The following is a 22,095-nucleotide window of genomic DNA, read 5'->3' as shown; positions in this document are numbered from 1 at the left end:
CAAAGTCTAATCTGATATTGAAGACTAAATCAAATCTCTTTCATCAATTTCAACATACAGATTCACTGTGGGGTGAATCTCAGCATCAAGAGTCCTTTTGTTTTGAGAAGCTCATGTAATAATGCAGTTTGGTAATTGTGGAGAAATGCAAGCATTCTCCAATAATGAGGATCTTTGGCTCTGGTTCAGTTTTTACGATTTCAGTTTCTCAGTTTCCACAAAATTGAAAAAATTCAACCCCATTTGATAAACTGCTTTAGGAATTCGCAGGAAATATTGACCCATTGGCAAATTGAATATTTTATTGATTAGTTATCATTGAATTTTCAAAATCAAATTTCAGGAATGCTGCCAAAGGCTAGTCAACAAGACTGATTCTCAGGGAAAGGTGAAATGTTTAAAAAGTAAAATTGAAAAAAGTCAGTTAACATTACAGTTATGAAGGTGCAAAATATTCCTTAAATCATTTGACTTGTGCTGATAAATATTTTTGCAGCAAAACACTTTCACTTAACATTTGCAGGGTTGTCAACTCTTAATTCTTAGAATGCACAAGAATTTAGCAGCTATACTGTCCATTCAAAACACCAACCAACAGTGCAGAATATCTTTATTGAGGCACCATGAGGCATTGTAAATAGCAGGATATCTTGCTAAGGGAATCTATCCATTTCAACAGTCACAGAAAGTTGTCTTCGACTGACAAGTGCAAGTCATAACATTCTGTAACAATATATTCACAACTCTACCAGCAAGGCATCACAGGTTAAAGTGCCCAGTCAGTGCAAACCCAAATTCCAGAAAACCACTGCAATAGTTTAACAAGTCATCTCTGGCAACTCGCTTCAGTGACCCTTAAAGATACAGTGATCAGAGTGCAAAGCATTTTAGCTATTCAAGCACATTGTTTCAGTCCTGATACAAGAGGTAGCCAGAAAAGGTAGAGTACTTCCAACTGCTACCGTAGATGGCACCTCTGTGCAATCGAAGCCAGATCTGATCTCCCTGGAAAAGCTGCAGAACAGCATGGTTGCTGGCAGTCTCATGATCTGGAGCACCATCATTGGCATAAGCTGAGCACAGGACTTCATCATTCTTCATGAGGTTTACATAGAGTGGAACATTCACAGCTAGCTTCAGCATGTGAAAGATGAAGACATAGGTGCCATTCACAGGGCAGGTAAATCGCCCCATTTGAAAATCAAATGTTTCTCCAAGGTTATTGAGTAGAAGGTCAAAGATAATGGGCTGGTCCAGGGATCCAGGGGTAAAGTTAGAGGTCCTTGCAGTGGAGAAGGCCACTCTCATCTGCTGAGGAAGAGGGTAGACATGTACAGGCAAGAGGGTGGCAGCTTGACCGGTCCCTGGCACATCCACTGGAGTAATGCTTCGCGAGTCCCCTTGTCCAGAATCCCCACTGTTGAAGTGCTCACTGTCTTGCTCTGGACTGTTCATCTGAGATGAATCGCTCCACCCTGCAGTTGAGTAATTAGGACCTGCTAAAGGTTGAAAAATCTTCCACTCTGCTAGACAAGGCAATAATCACATTCTGGTCTAAAAAGGTTAACCCAAAAAAAATTGTCCCATTCCTCCACCACCCAAAACCTTGCCCACCAACCACACCCCCCAACCCTGACAGACAATCAAAACATGATTGCTCACAAGACTTTAAAAAGACATCTTTCAGAAGCAAAGCACTAAAAACTCCTTTTGGTAAATCGGAGTCTTGCAAAACCCAGAATACAACTTTCTAAGACCCTTGTTCATGGTTTGCTTCTTGCATCATACTAGAAAATTCAGTGGTCCTCTCACTGGCTTCATATTAGCTAATTCTAGAAAGACGTGAATTGCCATTCAAATTTACATCTAGGGGTTCAGAGGTCACAAGCAAGCAGCGTGTGACCAATTTGCAGAACTTGGCTTTATGGAGAATACTACTGAAACTCATCTTAACTTGCATTTCAGCAGCTGTTCAAATATGGAAGTTACTTTCAAACCAAGCTGTATACTAGCAGTTTATTTAGTAGAATGAGGGGCAGTTAGTGTTACAATGGTCCCCCAGACACCTCAAATACTGGGGCCAAATGCTGTGGCACATCACAAAGCGGAGAAATTAAGTATTTCTCACTAAGCAGTCAAGAACATTCTGCTGGACAATACCCCAACTGGAAACCATTATTTCCCTGAAGTATAACAGTAATCCCACACATCTCTAGGCTCATTTGAAAGTTACTTTTATGTAAAAATTATACTTAGACAACATCTGCAATGCAACTTAGAAATTTAATATACATTACGAATGAAGAGTGATAATTTGAACCCTAAAAGGGGTTGGACAGGGACAACTTCTAAAGTCACACTAAAGTTAAGGCAGGCACCAACTGACGGTGATCAAAGTTAAGTTCGCTTCAGGTAGAGGGGAAGGGAAAGATGCAGGCAAGCCACAATCCAAAGCTATGGTTCATTACCAATTGAGGCAACAATTAAGATTCAACAAACAGCTCATATCCTAAGCTCAGAAAACAGCACTGGAAGAGTTCAAGAATAGCAATACTTGTGAAAACTTTAAAAATTCAGTATCGAAGAAATCAGATCCAAAAAAAAAACTGGCAGCTCTTTCAAAAAGAAATCAGTTCAGCGACTTTACTGGACTGCACCACTTTTCATCTGAAGTAATTGCCAAAGTCATCCCAATTGATCAGATGAAAGCCACAAGATCCAACTTCATCTTTGCTTCAAAAGAAATTTGTAACTCCCTGTCCACACACTAGGTACGCTGAGAAGTTGATGGATTCTTAATCATGATGAAAGCTTATAGCTCAGATTCTAAAACAGACATGCACCATTCTTGAATAAGGGTAACGCATGTGCCAAGTACACAGCAACTCCTGAAAAGACTGAAAACCCTCAAATGGCAGTCTTGATCAAGCCACGATAAGATTCAAACTTAGACTGTCAAGTTAAGTAATCCATCATGGATTTAAAAGCATGCAGGACAGAACAGGGGTTTCACTTCTTTGATACAAATGCACACTACCTTGTACCTTCAGAACAGTTCTACCACTACAACTTGTAGTGCAACAGGGATTCCAAACTTTGACTGAAGTACTACTTCAGAAGAGCTGCTCACCCTCAAAGAGAAAGGAAACTAACATGTGGAGCAGACAACATAACAGTCCCGTTAGTGATGGAATTCTGGGCTCAATTACAAAAAAAAGACTAATTTTCAGGCCAGGCAAAAACTGCACTGTAATTCCAAGGCACAGGCTATTTCAAAGAAGGATGTTTCATGTGTATTTACCGACAAGTCTGATAGTCACAAATGCCCTGGTTAGTAGGTGAAATTCTAACAAAACCCTATCTACTAAGGGACCATGGGGAAGACAGCACATGTATCTGGCTGGCATCTCAAACCAAATTTGAGATTGTTCAGCCAGAAAAAAAAAGTTAAATGACAAGATGGCCACACTAATACAGGTAAAGCTGTCCAAACACCTGGAGGTGTAAACCTTGTGATGCCAACAAATTCCATTATGGAATCTTGCATGTTACAAGTCAGCTAGTATTCCAATTACATATGGATGATATTCAATATCTCAATGGTCAAATTAGCAGTATTTAAATATCCAGAGTTTGATAAATCAACTCTCCTGTAGTTTGGATTACAGATATAATTCACTGAAATATAGTACCATCCTCACGCTGAAGGCACTTTGTAATTCAGCTGGAGAAAGAATGTCTTGTTCAAGGGTCAATTTATTAGTCATCTGTGTAGAAATTAGATACTCTAATCTCGTAGAGAGAAAAAGGTGAATCAATCAGGGATCTGCACTAACAGCAGGGCTTACCATCCAAGTCCAATTTGGACACATTCATTTCAGACATGAGTGGTTCATCCTTAAACATGCCAGACTTCTGTATCCTTAAAACTGCTTCAAATTGCATAGAAGAGAAAGGAGTAGAAATGCCAAGGCAACAACTGGCCATATGAATATGAATAATTAGATATCAGTGCCCAAGTCTACAACTGGGCAATTAAGAGAAATGTCAAACTCGCTGTTATTCTGTACATATTTATTGTTCAAATATATGGTTCAGTCAGAAAGTCTAAATACTCCCATAAACCATTCCCAGAGTAGGAATTGTGAAAGCTATAGATAGAAGAAAGCAAGCTGCTACTAGATGATGGCACAGAGTTTAAGGGCACAGTTAAGGCAGAAAGCTGGCTTCTAAAGGCCTGTTTTTGAAGTGTTTGTAGGAAAAGACAAGGTTTCTTGGTGTTGATCTTGAAATTAAGGGAAAGTCACCAAGTAATTCAGGCAAAGGCACTCAACGAAAAAACACAACTAGAGCTGCTGCCCAAAATGAAGGTAGTAAATAGTGGAGGTACCACTGTGCCCAAACTAGTGACTAGTCAAAATCCAACTTAAGTGTTGGCAGATAAACAGGAAGCTTGGTATACTCAAGGATGAAGTGATACCGAGACAAAGTGTCAATGCAGATATTCCAAGCAAATGGAAGCCAATAAATGGACATGACATTTGCAGACTCCAGTTGTCTCAAATCGCAACTTGATGTTCTTCAGGTGTTTCATGTTTGAAAGAAGAGTTTCACTAATCTAAGCAACAGTCACATGCACATTAAAGATTATTCACTACTTAATCCAGCATTAGTTTTCCCCAGCTCCAGATGAAATAAAACCAGTGGGAATAAACCAGATTGGTCCCATTTATAGCTTTACTAAATATGAGTAGTGTTTCTTTTAAAACAAACTTCCAACTGTCATCTCAGCAATATCTATTCGAGTTGGAGTCTAAGCACTAATGAATTCCTGTGGAGGAAAAATCCTCAGGTTATTAGGATGCAGCTATGTCTCCATTTCAGCTTTGGTTAATATTTCAATTCTCTGTAGAATAGATAGCAGGCAAGTGCAAGTGAGAAAACCAGACTGACTTCATATTAGAAGAGGAAGTAGTGCAGTGATCTTTACAAATGATAACTTTCCTGGGACAGTTTTACTTTGCCAATTCCCAAAAGGCATCTGTATTTTAATATATGACCTAGCAATGGAGCTCATTGACACAATGAGTAAGAACTTACATTACACAGTTTTTGCACAGGGCCACTCAGCAAGGATTAATATGTTGCTGCTGTCACATGCACCCAAAGATACTGCAAGGGTGATAGCAAAGAGAAAACAGCCTAAAATAACATTAGCCAAAAACTCAATTTGTCCTTTTTCAGGAAGGATTTAGAACTGCACTGCTCAGTTACCATATGTTAATAAATGGCCTCAACTATTTAGGTTTGGCTATAAAGCCACTAATATGGTTCTTTAACTTTAGTCCCAGGAATAAGCATGAATGCAATGCATAATTACCTCCTCTCATTGTCCCACGAGGCCCAACTCCTGTGCCACGTTTGTAGTTCTGTTGGTAAGCAGACTCCTGAAAAACAGCAGACATTGTAGTCAAAAACTGCACGAGGTACAAGCCCATCCAAAAGATACTACAAGATTAGACAGCTATAGTCTCAAACAGTCCAGTACATTCAGTTAATCTTCACCTGCATCATATCCTACATTAACTTGGATACATCCACGTGTCAGTGCATTTCAGTTTACACAATGCCTTTAATGCTGTAAAAACATGGTATCAAAATCTGACAGCAAACCTCAAGACTTATTTGGGCAGAATGACAAAGGTTGGCCAGGTTAGTCAGTTTAAGTAGCAGAGGGATAAAGGTGTTTAGTGTAATATGGCTTTAAAGAGGGGTTTTGTCCTGTATTTTTTGAAAACAGGTTTTAAGACAGAGGTTCCAAGCTGTATATTTGAATCCAATGAGGTAAAACAGCCTGAGGATTCTAAAAAAACAAACAAGTTGCAACAGAAGTAGCCTGCATGGGTGGGGTTAAGCTCCCAACCAAACAGGATATTGAGTTTTTTTTAAAAAAAAGTTGCTGGGGTCTTGAAGCTGGGTGTGGAAGCTACTTTTCTTGTTCAGCTACAAGCTGGGGTTCTCTTCCTGCTGCTAGGCTTGCATGCAAGTCAATCTTATGACAAATTTGCCTTTGCCAAGGGTGTGTGTTTATAGGATGTTACTATATTGGAACAATTAGTGTTCAGTTAACTAACTGATTGCTCTGTTCAGTTTGTCAACTATATAGTTAAGTATTCCAATTTCTTTTTGTAGTATTTAACTATACTGTATGAATAGTGTTTTGCCTCAAGTTTGGTAGTTTCACCAAACTGCATCCAGAACATAAGCCTGGCCTTTGCCTTCAAATAAAGAAAAAGTTAGGGTCTCGGCTATCTTAATATATTTTGAGGGGGTTAGGTCTGGTCCATAACATTAGAAACAAAATTTCACACTAATGCTTAGGAAGCTGAAAGGAAAATTGGGATGGAGTGGGGTGAATACAAGCTCAGATCTAGAGAGAAATTTGGGGTGGAAAATTAGAAAAATCTGAGATGGCAAAGCCATGGGAGCAATTCAAACATCAGGGACAGAGCATCTTTTAAAAAAAAAAGGAGAGATGTCAGATTGAGAACGTAAGAGCAGAGCAGTGTCACAAGTAAAAGCAAGGTTAGGTGATGGAGTTAGAATTCTAAAAAAGGTCAGTCTGTCTCTTGGAGGTTTGTATTTCAAGTTTGCCCAAGTTGGGTTTTACCACATAGCTAGAACCAGCAAAAGGATCCTTTCTGGATCACCTAGGAGCCATGTCAGCAATACATACATAGTGATACATGCTGCACAGGAGTTTTAACAGACTTCATTGCTCAAGACCAAAATCTTTTGAGAAGGGCAGCTTTCTGGAAATTCAACAGAATATAAAGTTTCCTGGATGTAATAAAGACTGGACCAAGTATTTGATTAGTTAAACTGTCACATACTGCAAACTGGCAAAAAAAATAGATAGCGCCATGCAAGGCTGAAGTAGTCAAATCTTTAACCTTCCTGATAGCACACTACACCAGTCAGAGGCATCTACAATACATTAAGTTTCATTACAGAAGCAAAAGTGATAGAAATCCAAAAACATCAGCATCCTAGACAAAATACATTTAGGGCTAGTGAAGGGGTTTAAATTTCATTGAAAACTGGATGGAGCCAGAAAAGTGGATTCTTCCCAAAAATCAAACTAAATGAAGCAAATCTATTGACCTTCCATACTAACAGTAATGTGACTGGAGGTCTTAATGATGTAGAAACTACCAAGCATCTCAAACCTTCAGCAAAAACCAGGATTCGTGGATTTTTCCCCCCAGGAATTATCACAATTGAAGGGGTGAAAGAAAAACCCTAAGGAGCACACGGTATGGTCTTTTTTATAATCTGGTCATGTCTCAAATTCCAATATTATGAAGGCAATCTTTTAGCACCTTCAAAAAGCACTAACTTTCTGCAGCTTCAATGGCTGCAGTATTAATGACAGTTGTAACCAATACACTGCAAGCCAACAGAAAGATTCCATATCTGCCTTAAATTCACAAAATCAAGGCAGCATGACCGCCAAGCTGCAATCACTTCAAGATTCCACAACAACAGCATTTAGTAGTGTCATAAATCAGTCATGAGCATTGGTGTAGAATACCTTAAAATAGATGACCGGGATCTGGATTTGTCAGTGCAATGATAAGCTACATTGGAGACACTAGGACAGGACATGGCAGGATTCATGGCATCAGGTTGCCAAGTGTAATATTTTAGGCTACAGTAGGAATAGCTTGAGATAAGTGGCAAGTTTAGCAGGTTTGAGACAAAGAGGAATTGAACTCAAGGCTCAAAGCCCTTGACTTTAGGGACAGATTGCCCTTGTGTCTGGACCAGTCAATAACTTAATCCCAGCACGTAAAACAAGGTGTCTATACAGCACACATTAGGGAGGGAACAAAGCAGCTTACTACAGATGCTGGTTCAGTTGAGATTTGACAGAGCTATATTACCTGGCATTTAACCAGCTTAAGCACCTACATAAATTGAAAAACATACAGATAAGAGTTTTGAACTTTGCCACAAAATGACAATGCTAAACTTTAAAAATCTGCAAGTTAAGAATTCTTTTGGATAGAAAATTGGATGAACATAGGGCAAAAAGACACGAAGAGTTTGGTCACATACCATCCATGAGACTTATTCAATTGCTAGAGGACTAAAATAGCCTCTAGGATGAGCTGTGAAATCAAAAAAGTCTCAATCCAATTCACCTTGTGCTTCAAACAAAAAAAAGCTTGTTAGAAGACAATGACTTTTAAAAAGAAAAAAAAGTGAATGGATGCAATGTTACACTGATTAACTCCTGGGACAAATTAAGTGGAAGCAGGCCATTTAGCCCAACAGGCCATCACCAATTATATCATAGCTGATTTGATTGTGGCTTTTAATCCTAGGTTCCATTGTAGATCCAAATCTTGGGTCTAGCCTCAAATCCACTGTAGTGGAAATTATTAGAACCCTCAAAAGTACCTCATCATCATCTTAAAGTGGGGGAAGCTATTACTTTTAAAAAGATGTGCTTCTTTGTTCTAGATTCCTCCAAAGTGAGCCATCCTCAGCACCTGCTGTGTCAATCACATCTCAGAACATTCATCTCTACATTCAAGTAGAAAACTGAAACAAAACAAAAGGCTTAACATTTCCCTAAAAAGGGCACCAGCCAACCTAGGAAGTCAAGCTAGAGAACCTTCTGAGCTACTCCCTATGCAAGTCTGTCCTCCTTAAAATGGAAGTTAACAGTACTCAATGTGTTCACACCTCTGACCTATAGTCATAGCAAAAATAATAACTTTATACAATGACATAGACCTTCAAGGTCTACAGGGAATCACTGTACTCGGCAATTAAGTACAAGTTTCCCTTGCTAACAGACAATGCCCTGTCCAGCTGGAATTCATCAACTGATCCCACCACAGAGCAGACCTATAGCAGCTGTCTTGAGACACAGTAGTAGTGTTCCTACCTTTGGACAGGCAGCCAATGTTCAAGTCCCACCTGCTCCAGAGGTGCAGTAACATCTCTGAACAGGTTGATAGAAAGGGAATAGACTAAAGCAGTCCCATTTGCCCTCAACAGGCATTGCACATCTGGCGTTTTCTTTTTTTTTTTTAAAAAAAAAACTTCATTGTTAAGTTTAAAAAAAGGAAAAGCCAGAGATTTTGGTGGTGGGGAGTCACCCAAAAGAAAAGACTGGTTTTAGTTGCCCATAATGGGTTTTGCTTGCAAACCTTAATTGACTACGTCCCAAGCAGACACAACAAGGCTCGTGGCAGTGGCAGAGTCCCAGGTTGACATCCCCCACGTTCCAAAAAAAAAAAAAAAAAAAAAAAAGTGAAATAGCATCTCCGAACAGGTGGATTAAAAAATAAAGCAGACCCATTTTACTGGTAGTTAATAGCAAAAAAGTCTGATTTAGCAGCAGGGAAAACATTTCATATGTGCAAGCACAGTTCTTGATGTTAAAAAATAGAGCAGACCCATGGGGGTTCTTGTGATGCAGTGGTTGTGTCTTACATCTGGGCCAGAAGGCCTGGGTTCAAGTCCCACCTGCTCCAGGTGGGCAATAACCTCAACAGTTTTTAAGAAAAACCCAGCCTATAAAACAGACCCAGGGATTAGTCTGCAGAACTGCCTGTCCCAGGCAGGGACTAGTCTAGGTATGCCACTGTTAGTGGCTCTATTTAGGTTTTGAGAAATAAATGTTCCTTTCCAGTCAGGCTTCCTGAGTTGAGATTTGTTTTTAAGTTTGTCCTATTACTGTACCAGAATGCTGACTGCAATTCATATACAAGGACTCCTCGATCCCCATATCTTGTACAATGTTATACTCCATTTGCTGTTTTTTTAATTTAAAAACTGCTTACCTACTTAAATCCCTTTGCAGACTGCATCCTCAAATTGCTTTCCTACCTATCTTCAGACCATTATAGATTTGGTTGCAATACACAAGGGGCTCTCAAAATTAGCATAAGTGGTAAACACTGGAGACTCCAGAAATGCGTCAGTTCAGCAACTGGAGCACCATAAGGATTAAAAACTTCAAGTGTTTAGACCATGTCTTAATGGTCAATTGCAGACTATGTTACAATACAAGTGAATTTGTTCACCATTTGAAAGTGACTCGAGGGGGCAGGGGGGTGGAAAAACCAAACTAGATTTGATGATTCCAATCCTTTTAGAAGGGGAGAAAAAAAAAAAAGGGGTATGATTCAGACAGGAGCCTGTGTAACTGATCTAACCAGTAAACAAAACCATCCAAGAAAACTCATTTGCCTTTTATTCATACCAAGTTCAGCAAGAAAATGAAGTGATAAATCCAGGCACAAAAAATAGGCTGCAGAATTATTAACCCAAATTGTTATTTACAATGGTATACGGCAATCCTTACCCTTGGAGCGTATGGCATCCCAGGGTACTCCCTATTTGGAAAAGGTCCATATGTTCCGTTGCCAGGCATGGGAATTCCTCTGTAGCCATCAAATCCTGAAGAGACAAGTTAGCATTAAACCTTAAAGTAGAACAAACTTGATGCACTCAAGATCAAGATTAGTTTTTTCTGTTAAAACTCCCAATAAACTGGAGGTCTCCTCAAATACGTTTCACTTATTGAACAGTAACCCATGAGCCAGCTCAGCGTTATCCGAAAGATGGAACAATTTTAAAAACTCCCATATCCAAACAGAATCCTGCTGCCCTCCCACAAAAACAGGTCAACTTGTGCAAGTTACATACATTGCATTTGAAACAATGGAGTGAATTGTCTTTGAATTCTTGTATCCTGATCCTCAGCTGAAGATTACTACTCCAAAGCCCCATGTCCTCTCACTATAAATGCAGCAGGGAGTAAACTCCATTTGTTGAGGAAGGCATTATCAGAATCTGCTTTTCCACAAGGTATCAGAACAAGCTTACATGGAAGTGAGCCATACCTCGGAAACTACCTCAAAGAAAAAAGCAAACTGGCTTCAAAAAGTTTATCCAATAAGAAATACCAACTTGTCCAAGACACCAATGTAATACATGGCTTGAGTAGCTTCAAAGTCCATGGAGGAGGAAGAGTTTAATTCATATTACAATTCAAGGGGAAATAGCCCAATTGTAGACCTATTCCTCGACAGATTGCAGATTAGAAGCAAAAAGGTCATTCATAATCTATTGATTAATTATTTATTTCACCTTCCCATCTACCACTGTAACCTTGGCTTTCCTTGCCAAAAATTCATCTATGCAGCCCTGTGTTATGACAACTCGAGGCCCAAGACAAGAGCTCCAAAGTTATACAAATCAAAATGCCTCATACCCTAAAATGGGTGACCCTACCTTTTAAATAAGGCAGGCCTCTAGGTCTCAACTCCACACCCCTGAACGAGAAACATCCCTTCCACAGCCACTACGTCAAGGCTATTTAGGACTGTACACTTCAAATCCATTCCTCCGGTGGAAGTTCAGCCTGATAATTTTTCCTTCCCAAGTATCAATCTAATAAACCTCCACTTAATTACCTCCAATGCATTTATAAGATAGGAGACCAAAACTGCACCCAATTTAACATGAAGTCTCAAAATGCCCTGTAACTGAAGCATAAAGATCCTTATTTTCAGATTCAATCAAATGAAGAAACAGAATTGCATTAGCCCTCAGTTACATACCATGCCACAGTACTATGGCTTGAACTAGAGCACCCGGTTTCTTCTGCACCTCAGTCATTTCCCATTCAGGTAAGGTTGCTTTAAGTTCTTCCTGTTAAAGTGCACTACTTCACCTTTCTCCACACTATATTCCATCTACCAGGTTTTAACCCATAACCCCATAACCATTTGCAACCTTGTGACCTCTTCACTACATACTTCGTTCCTTTGCCGATGTCTTCCTTACAATTTATATCTGCTTAAAGGAAGATTGAAGTCATGCAGTAGACCTGTCGGATCCCAGTGGGCTCATGTTGCCACTTATACAAGCACTACTTCTAACTTGGGTGGCACCTTGTCTTCTGGAAATCCAAATATGGTACAATGTGCTGCACTTCATCCACAATCAACCAATTTACTGACTTTGAAGATTGGAAATGGCTTTGTGGAAGAAACTAATTACCTTGCTGTTTCTTAACATCCAGCAATTACTCCTTTAGGAAGCACTTTAACACCAGTCTATGACAGTAGAGCAACTGAAATGGCCTTTAGTTATTTCTATCACCCTCCCTTTTTAAAAAGGCATTATACTTGCCAGTCTAAGATGGAACCTTTGTAGAATCTAACAAGTTTTGGAAAACTAACACCAACACATCACCTCTAACTCTATCCTAGTCTTGAAGGTGGCTGATCAAAGCCTGGAGACTGATGAACCCACCCAATCCCATTTGCTCAGTACCACTCCAAGAGATAATGTCACCAAGTTCCCTGCTTTCCACCTCAAATACAAAGCTATTATTTGGTCATTGCAGATGATGCACACAGACAGACGTGCATTACAACTATCATTTCCATATCGACCATTAACTCGGTTCTTAAGTGGCCAATACTTCCTATTCAGATATTCTGAGCAACTCTTGCTATCCATTTCTTTCTAGCTAGCTTCTTAAAATCATTGGTCAGATTGTCAAGAATAGTCATTTGACCTCCCAGCAGCATTCCAATGAATTTGTCTGTCTGCACTGACCTGAGGTCCACCCTAAATGGCAACTTCCAGAAATCTGAAGACAATGCAATGAATACATCCACATGCTGATCACCGTATGCAGCCTCACTGCCTACTAGTCATTATGCAACTATTTTTTTTCCAATCAAGTGCGGTGTCATCTTTCACCTCAATTAACCAGAATTGCTGCACTGTGGATTTTTTTTTTTTTTAAAAAAAAAAAGAGTAGATGATTGATCAAGTGTTCAGAAGTATTCTTTGGACTGTCATTGCTTATTTCTGATCTCCTAGCCCAATATCCCAGCACACTCCAGGGTGTCTTGTGGGGGTTTTAAAACTTAGTTAAATGAAGTTTTAGAATACTAGCCTTGATCAACCCTTTATCCTTTCTGAAAGGATGACAGATTTGCAGGATTACTTCTAACAACAGGTAATGGATCAATGACATTCACACAAACTGTGCAACTAACAGAACAGAAAAACATTCAAGTGCCCTTGCACCTGCAGTCTGATAACAAGTAATTAAAGTGTAGAAAAATGGCTCTCTTTGCCTCAGTTCTATAAAATAAGTCAACATCCTCCTAGACTAGGAATGTTAACTGCAGAAGCAGCTGGTACAATTTAACAGGATTATGCATTCAACTGGCACTCTGTCTTGTCAGGACAGGGTGAAGATAGACTGAATTTCATAATTTAACAAAATGCAAGCCTGAAAGAGTGTAAAGCATTGTGCACAATGTCAAACTGGAGAGGTATGGCCCCGGAAGGAGCACAGGAGTTAAATCATGATTAGCTGAAGTTAAGTTTGGAATTCACAACACTGGTGCACAGGGTATTTAAAGCAACTAAAAATTAAGCATTCTCACCAAGTCAGCATTTGAAATAGCACCTCTGGGTAATCCAAATTTTATTCCAAAGGTAACCTAATTACTGGTGATGTACAATTCTCCAAAAGACCTATCTAACGTGATAGAAGTGCTACACAGGGTTTTTCCAGGTGAAAAATATTAACAAAACCTTATTACCACAAGTTAGAAAATCAGATTCAGAAGCTGCATGTCAGCAGTAAACCCTTCTACGTAGTAGAGTGGTACTCCACTTCAGAACAGGATGTCCATGGCCAGGTACAGTTACAAACTCAGCGAGCTCACGTGACTCCACAGCTGCTTGTGCACACTAGCAATTCCACTCCAGTTCACAGGCCAAACAGGGGGTGGGGTCCAGCACTTAGGCTGGTGTCCACAAGACAGACCACCTTCCAAGGCAAAAAAGCCTTGATAGATGTTGGAAAGCAAAATGGTATTCCTAGAGATTAGGAGGGGTGTGCAGCAGGGCAGCATTGGAGAGTGGATTTGCCTGTGAAGAACAGTAGTGGCACACATTAAAACTGGCAGCATAGCCTGTTCAATCTGTTTCAGAAAAATATTACTCACTTTTTCTGTAGTGTATTTTATGTCTATATTTCTTAGCCTGATGTCATTAACAGCAAAGTTTGTTTCAAAATATTTAGCATCCATATTCATTAAATATGGAATGGTTGGGCAGGTGATGTGTTGCAGCTGTAGTATGGTGCTGGTGGACCCCAAGTGCTGACTGCTCAAAGAAATCTTGCAACTGAGCTGAAGTTCCAACAGTCTACGATGGACAAAGCATTTGACAATCAATGGTACTGAAGGCAGAATTCACCAGGACCTGGTAGCCTGAAATCAAGGGTTTTAATAAAAGTGGATTGTGGAGGCATTGGTTGAAATATCCTACAACTCACAGGGAAGGTTCTAGTGAATTGGAAAACTGCTAACATGATTTCACATTCAAGGAGGAGAGACAGAAAGCAGGTGGTTATAGGCCAGTTGGCTTAACATCTGATGGTGGGAAGATGCTGGCTTCCACTGAAGGAATGAATAACAGGGCACTTACAAAATGTAATGCCAGTCAACAAGGAAGTGACATTCATTAGGAGTTCTGAGGATACAAGCAGAATTGAAGGCAATCCAGTAGATGTGCACTTGGATTTCCAGAAGTCATTCAACAGTGCCACAGGAAATGAAGGTTTTGCTGAAGATAGAAGCTGTTTAGGGTAATGTATGACCTCGACTGAGGATTGCATACATTGAGCAGGAATTAATGAAGCTTTTTGGGTCAGAAAGATTAACTGATCATATCCCACGAGAATCATGAAAAGCTAAAGCCTCTGTAGATTCCTACAGTACACAGTCTTTTATATTGGAGTATATACGAAATAGGAATAATGCCTACTTTTTAACCAATTGGTTAACAAGCCAGAAAGAAAAACAAGTCCAACCAGGCTCCACAAAGCTTGGAAATAAATCAAGGCCTTTAGTAACATACCATAAAAGATGGATACTTTACAAACTGAAGACAGGTTACACAAGAGTTTTGTTTTCACAAACTGGTGGATAGCGTTAGGATCACATTTCAGATTATGGCCAATTCAATGAACATTTAACCAACTAATTTAATTGCCAAGCTTAGCTCCTACCTTCAGTGTGTTACATTTGCAATTCTAATCCAAGTGGTCAAATCTAAGCAAAATCAAAAATTTCCTCACCTAATTTCAATCTTCACATGGAAACCATCATGTCCTGAAGACTGGTCTTTTACATTTTCCTTTTTCAAAAACTCCTTTTTGAAAGGATTGTACCAGCATCTGATGTTTTGTCTCAGTAAAATCAGCTATTTCTCCATTTCCAACTCACTGCATCACCTACATTTGTGCTCCACTTCAATTTTAAGCAATTCTTTTCACCATTAAAAGTCTTAAGGCTGTCTCCCTTAAGATCACCCAAGTTTGCCTTATGTTGTTTTCAGTTTAAGACTTATGAATTTGCTCAAAACAAAAAACACAAACCAACACTGCTGGAACAGCTCAGCAGGCCTGGCAGCATTTGTGATCCAAGGAAGGGTCACCAGACCCAAAACATTAACTGATTTTCTTCATAGATGCTGCTAAACCTGCTGAGCTTTTGCAGCAACTACTGTTTTTGTTCCTGATTTACAGCATCCACAGTTCTTTTGGTTTTTAAGATGGATGCAGAATAGCAAATCAATCATCTTTTACTAAGTCATTTTAATTTTATTCTCAATTAGGAGAATAGAGAATTTGCTCATCTCGGTTCAGCACTACACTTTAGCAGGATATTGGATAAAATTACAGCTTCTTCAACCATTCTGGCCAATTCTTCACTGTCTGCATGGACACTACCTAATTTCTACTCATGACGATTAGCCTGACAAATATCACTACTGCCTCCTTTTGGATTTGTTTGGGATAAGGGTACTTGCACTATTTATCTTAAAACATGCCATTAACAATAGCCACAACCATTGGTCTGATCCATCGGTCAGATCAGTGAGCAACTGAGATTCCTGTCATCTCCAGTCAGATATCACAAGCCATTTCCACGTGCAAACCCAAAACCAAAGTTGGGAACCAGTATCCATTCCTCAGTTGTTTAAAAACATGGGTAAATAAAGGTGACCCAAAATTGTGTTAGTTTATCCCACTAATGAAATTTCTGCACACTTGTGAAACAATAGTGAGAAAAACCCAAGTCCACTCTAATCAAATGGCAGGGTTCAAGGCACAAAATTTAATCTCAGCAAGGTATTCAATTACAACAACAACCACCACCTCCCCCCACCCCAATCACCAAGTGGCCATTCTAGGCCAAACCCTCAGTGGTGACCCGTGTTAAATGCTTCACAAAAATCTCTTTCCAATAATGAGTCTATTCCCACAAATATATCCTTCTGTCCTTTGTGTTCATGTACTTTGTTCCCTCAAAGTGTAACTGCTTTATCCCCCACACATCCCCAATCCAATAGTCCTTTTAGTGATTTCCAAATTTTTCTCCACTCCTTGGGACAATGAAATTTATCCTCCATTCTTGATCAAATTTATTAATACTCATGCTTATGGCCCCTAGTTCTGGTCTCCATGCTAGTGAAATGAGGACATCAGTCAATTCTTTAGTGGTTTAAGTGAAAGATTTGTGTCAAGTTTTCAAAGCTGACTGGAGTGTGGTACACAATGCAGTATGGGTGATGCCACTAAACACCAAGTGTTGTAAATGGTCAGCTCAGTGGTTAGCACTGCTGCCTGACCCAGGTTAGGATTCCACTGACAGCTTTACAGAGTTTGCACTGCACAATCTCCCCATATCGGCACTGCTTTCCTTTGCGTGCTCCAGTTTCCTCCCAGTCCAAAAGACAGATACATTAGGTGGATTGGCTATGTTAAGTCACAGGGATAGAGTAGAAGGCTAGGTCTGGGTGGGATGCTCTTGACAGTTAGCATGGACTTGGTGGGCCAATTGGCCTCTTCCCACACTGTAGGGATTCCTGAATCTATCACCTCCTGACTTCTTACTTGAAATGAAGTAACCAAGGAGTAGAATATTCCACCCTGAAGTGCACATAGTTTAACTAGAGTATCAATTCTTTTCAATCACATTCTGTTGTCATTTCAAGCAAGCAAGTTTGCAGAGTTGAGACAATCACCATTTAACAAGCACATTGCAAGTCAAACAGTGCAAATGTCTCAGGATTACTCACCAGCTGCATTTTAACCTGGGAGAAAAAGCAAAAAAATCAGGTGGGAGAACGAGGCACAGAAGTTAGATGCATGATAAAATACTGCATGAGCAATCTCGGGCAAAAAACACAATTCACCCACGGCTTTTGGAGTAGAGAATGCAAGATTCATAATATCTGCACAAAGCTACAGTTTAATGTCAAAGACTTTAATGCCTTAAGCACATCTTGTTATTGATCTGGTCTCAAGTGGGACTAGAGCAATTGTTTAACTCATGAGAATTCTAAACCATAATTGATGCTTTGATAAAGAAAGTGGAAAATTAGGCAGCCAGTTTATGCCACATGGATTCCATACTGTACCTATTTGTACACCTTTATATCCATTACTAGAACCACGGTAGGCATTAGCAATTCCTCTGCCACTTCGTGCAGCTCCCCTTACAGCACCTCTGCTTCCAAAGTAGGGTTGGTTTGGTCTTGGTAAAGGATTTGGCTGACTGTGGGGTAGAAAAACTGGGGTCCCGTTGGCAACTGAAGTAGGTTCTTCTGATGAGAAACAAAGCCAAGGTAAATTTAAACAGCACTCAAGCACAATTCCGAGATAGACAAGATTTTAAATCACCATCTGCTTTAGTTTTACTGAACGTTTAACTAGAGCATCCCTTCCTACTGATTTAAAGACACAGAACATAGAACAGTCCAGCACAGTATAAGCCCCTCAAGCCCACGATGTTATGCCAACCTATTATCCTACTCTAAGACCAAACTACCCTGCATTTTACTAATATCTGTGTGCCTATCCAAGAGTCGCTTTAACGTCCCTAATCTGACTTCACTACCACCGCCAGCAGCGCATTTCACACACCCACCAGTGTGGAGATTTATTATTTCGTGCATTTACTACAAGACCAGGAATATTCATGTACATTCTTTCAAATAGAAAATTTCTATCCCATAACTCAAATTCAATACCTGTTAAAGAATCTTGTGTCAGAGCATTTTGCTCCACAGCATGTGAAGATTGGACAGACACAGGCTGAGGTGGAGTCTGAGTACTTGCTGTAATCAAACTTTGATTAAAGGCAGGTGAATATGGAGCATCAGATTTCACTTCCTGTTCACTTCTTGGAGGAAGAGGAGCATTCACATTGAACACCTGCAAGACAACAATGTAAGCTGTTTAATTTCATACATGTACAATTATTTTTGGCATTTTAATTTTCAGTTTAAGTAGTCAATTGTGACTGGGCAGCTATTTTAATTTTGAAGCATTAAGGATAGGTAAGACTTGGCTAGTCAGACATGTCTTTCATCCTGTGAAGGTTGCAAGACAATCACAACAGTGACAGCAACTCTAATCGGACTCTCACTGCAAAAATGAAGGTGTAGAAAGAGGGAGAGAAAGGAAGTACTTCCCAAAAAACCCAAAGCCATTAACATTTAATTTTTAACCAAAAGATACATCATACAACCTTCAAGCTGTACCAAAAAGATCTTTGCTTTGGCCACAGCTGGACTATGTAAAGTCCGGTCACTGCATTGGGGGTGGTGCAGAAGAGAGTTACCAGTCTGTACTCAGCTCAAGCAGTTCAGCTATGAAGAGGCTGGATAGGTTTGTGTTTTCTTCTTAGAGTACAGAAGGTAGGGTAGGGCAAGGGGTGCAACATGGTTATGAAAGATTGCAGGGGTGGGGGGGTGTGGACAGAGTGGATAGAAAGCAGCTGTACCCCTTACACCATGGCATGGTGGCTCAGTGGTTAGCACTGCTGCCTGGGTTCAATTCCACCCTCCAGCAAGTCTGCAAACTCCACATTGCATCTGCGTGGGTTTCCTTTGGGTGCTCTGGTTTCCTCCCAGTCCAAAGATGGGCAAATTGGGCAGATTGGCCATGCTAAATTGCCTTTTGTGTTCAGGGATGTGTAGATTAGTAAGGTTACAGGGGGATGATTTGAGGGTCGATGTGGATTTGTTGGGCTGAAGGGCCTGTTTCTGCACTGCAGGGCTTCTATGATTCTAGTTTCAAAAACAAAAAACAAAAAAAAAAGTGAAAAAAGGCAGGAAATCTGGAAGTGAGGGCAAAAGAGCTTTCACCCCAAGGGAAGAAGAAATCTGGAATGCACTGCCCAGGAACAGTAGAGGTAGGAACCTCTAACCCTTTTTCAAAGTGGGGAGGGAGAGGAAAAACAGGATTTAGACAAGCACTGTTATAATATTCAAAGCTATGTACAAGGTGCTGGAAAGCAGGACTAGCATAGACAGGGATGCTTTTTAGTTGGAGGAGCAGCAGAGACATGAGTCAAAGGACCTCTTCTGCACTGTATGACATTGGTCATTGAAACCAATGGGGCTTCAGAAAGGCTAAACCATCTACATCTGTTCATCTATGCCCAAGATCCAAGAAATTGACACTGCAAGTCTGTCCACTCCTATTATTCAATTTTGGAACAAATGCTGCAAAAATTACATGATTCAGTGAAGACCACCCTCAGACTGCAACATACACTCCACATCCGTGAGCAGAGAATGTTCTGTCGTTTTGCAAAATTGAACATTAGCTTATTGCATTAAGATCACTTTCACAACAGCTGGACCTTTCTAGTGCCTTCAATAGGCAGAACTGGGAGATTCTGTAAGAAATAAGTAGCTAATCTGAAGTACATTGATGTTCTGGCATCACAATTCATTCACGGTCACTTTGAAAGCAATGACCAATAGTAACTAAGTATTAACATATTTGTACTTTTAAAAAGAGGGACAAGGATCCAGTATATGGTTGTAAATTGACAAAATGTCTGACTCAGACTGTGCAGGAATGTGTTTTTTGGGTCCCTACTGCACACCTTCAGCAGTCATTGACAGACTTAGACACCATTAAGTAGAGGAACCTGTACAAACACAAGGTGGGTAATCCAAAAAAAAACCAGATGGATTACCATCCATTTGGGATCTGGAGTTCAGGTACAAGGATATACAAAAAAAGGTACAGAGTGGTAGAGTGGACAGTGTTTTACATTTCCCCGCCCAGTTAACCAAAAATATATGCAGCTCAGACTTTAATCTGTACAAGGTTCCAACATGTTCAAGATCAGATGCTAGCATACAAAATTTCAAATCGGTTAGTGGAGTCACTGTTAAGGCAAGCAATTCACTCTTAAGGATAAGATATTTTCCTCAATTCTGTTCCAAGGTTGACTGAAAAATCTCCACACATCAGGATGGACAATTAAAAGTGGAAGTGGAAGTTATTCACTACCTCTGCAAGTGGCTAATACCTGTTGGCCATCCCAAAAAACCACTGAAGAATTTAAACAAGTTTAGAATAACAGAAATACTTCTACTGGAGGTCACAGCAGTGCAATTTGATACAGCAGACACATCCTAAAAGCTGTTCCATACCCTCAGACTTCCCTAAAGTTCCCTAAAGTGCACTTTCCGCCATCTCACAGCATCCCCTCCCTCTGATGACTCAGATGGTCAGTTGCACACAAAGTACTTCATAAGCAATCTCAAATGGTCACCAGCAAGCTGTTCCATAAGCCTACTTGTGATTTAAAAAAAAGAAATCACAAAAAAGGTGCAGAAACAACCATGTTATTAAATGAGAAGATCCATGTGCCATTGTACAAATATGCATCCCTAAACCAGAAAACAAACTAAAAAACCAGTCTATGAAAACACTTGAGCTAGAGGGTACTGGAATTACCTCTTACAAATTCAGCATCAAGAAGAAACAAAAAAAAAGTACAAAACAGATGGAAACCCACCATTTCCTTCAAGGCAGAAGTGCCAAATGTCTATGCAAGGACAGCAAAAGAAAACAGGACAGTAATTTGCCCAAATTAAAACCATCTCAGCCACTCACAGTCTGCATAGCCTGAAAAGGTGTGGTCTTCATGCTAACTGGAGAATTGCTTACTGGAGTCTGGCGTCCCAGGCCTTGAGGTGTTACCATTATTGCATCATACACAGCAGTCTGGTTGTTGGGCAGAGTAGTCACCTGGTGGAATTGACAGACAAGCGAGAGAGACTGTGTAATAACATTCTTTCAAACCCACAAGCCCTGACTGCCAGGTGTCAGCATTTTTAAAACAGCACAAAACCATTAGCCACTAGTGCCAGAAACAAGTTCATGCTGACAAGCAACCAGAAAGTCCATTTAATGCTGCGTCAAGTTTTTCCCCCTCCCCTCGAGGGCCAGAAATGTAATCAGACTAGTGTATTTTGGTACTGAAGGGAAATAGTGATCCTGAAACTGACATGATTTCATTGAATTAATATTTTTCCTCCAACAGAAAAGTCAATTCACTGGACCACGACTTGAAGGCGACATTGGTGGGGAGTGCTTAAACCATAGGTGTGCTTTAATACAGGAAGTGGCAGATGTTACAGGAAGTGCAAAGAGAAAAGAGAAACTGTTGCTGCATCCTGCACAGAATCTCAGGCTTACACTCCAATGTTCAGTAGCTGCTGCATATAGCATCTTAGCTAGTTGTGGGGTCAGGGCCAAACCTCGTTTGCAATATAGAGTGAAACAATTAAGTAATCCCTACTGTTTCCCTCTGGATGGGAAAACTTGAAGCCACACTGCCCCACCCCAACACCACTTACAGAAACTGCAGAGTTTTGCACAAAAGACAAACAGTATTCCAATGCTACATTGGCCTATTTGAACTAATTCATTCATGCAATTATTGCATTTAAAATAATGCAAGTTCAGGTTTTTAAATTTGAGTTAGTAACATTTAGGTTTTCAGTGTTTGCTTAGTAATTCACATGCAATTACTTCTGTAGCCACGCTGATTTATTTTCAAGTAGATGCAGGCCTAGTTTTAGAAATGAATGCATTTGTGCAATTTTTGTTTTTTTTTTAAAAAAGTCTTTGCTTGTTTTGCAGTCCCACCATGTTAA

At 40.0% G+C, this 22,095-nt stretch overlaps 1 protein-coding gene across 11 annotated transcripts in view; it reads right to left on the bottom strand.

The window, feature by feature from the left end:
* caprin2 (caprin family member 2) overlaps nt 1–22,095 on the bottom strand; it is a 55,816-nt gene that overhangs the window by 11,724 nt on the left and 21,997 nt on the right. For 3 of the 11 annotated variants that reach the window (XM_048607698.1, XM_048607694.1, XM_048607690.1), the window contains 6 exons: nt 21,050–21,184; nt 18,160–18,343; nt 17,548–17,733; nt 10,385–10,479; nt 5,381–5,447; nt 281–1,526 (listed from right to left, as the gene is read on the bottom strand). In XM_048607698.1, coding sequence (XP_048463655.1) covers nt 910–1,526; nt 5,381–5,447; nt 10,385–10,479; nt 17,548–17,733; nt 18,160–18,343; nt 21,050–21,184 — 1,284 coding nt within the window. In that variant the 3' untranslated portion in view covers nt 281–909. Of the gene's footprint in view, nt 1–280; nt 1,527–5,380; nt 5,448–10,384; nt 10,480–17,547; nt 17,734–18,159; nt 18,344–21,049; nt 21,185–22,095 lie in introns of those variants that run through there. The other 8 variants (XM_048607691.1, XM_048607696.1, XM_048607692.1 and 5 more) reach the window with 8 other exon arrangements.

Source organism: Rhincodon typus, chromosome 18, assembly GCF_021869965.1.
Source record: "Rhincodon typus isolate 14 chromosome 18, sRhiTyp1.1, whole genome shotgun sequence".
Lineage (NCBI taxonomy): Eukaryota > Metazoa > Chordata > Chondrichthyes > Orectolobiformes > Rhincodontidae > Rhincodon > Rhincodon typus.
Note: the sequence above shows the minus strand (reverse complement) of the source record. Positions and strands in the feature narration are given on the sequence as shown.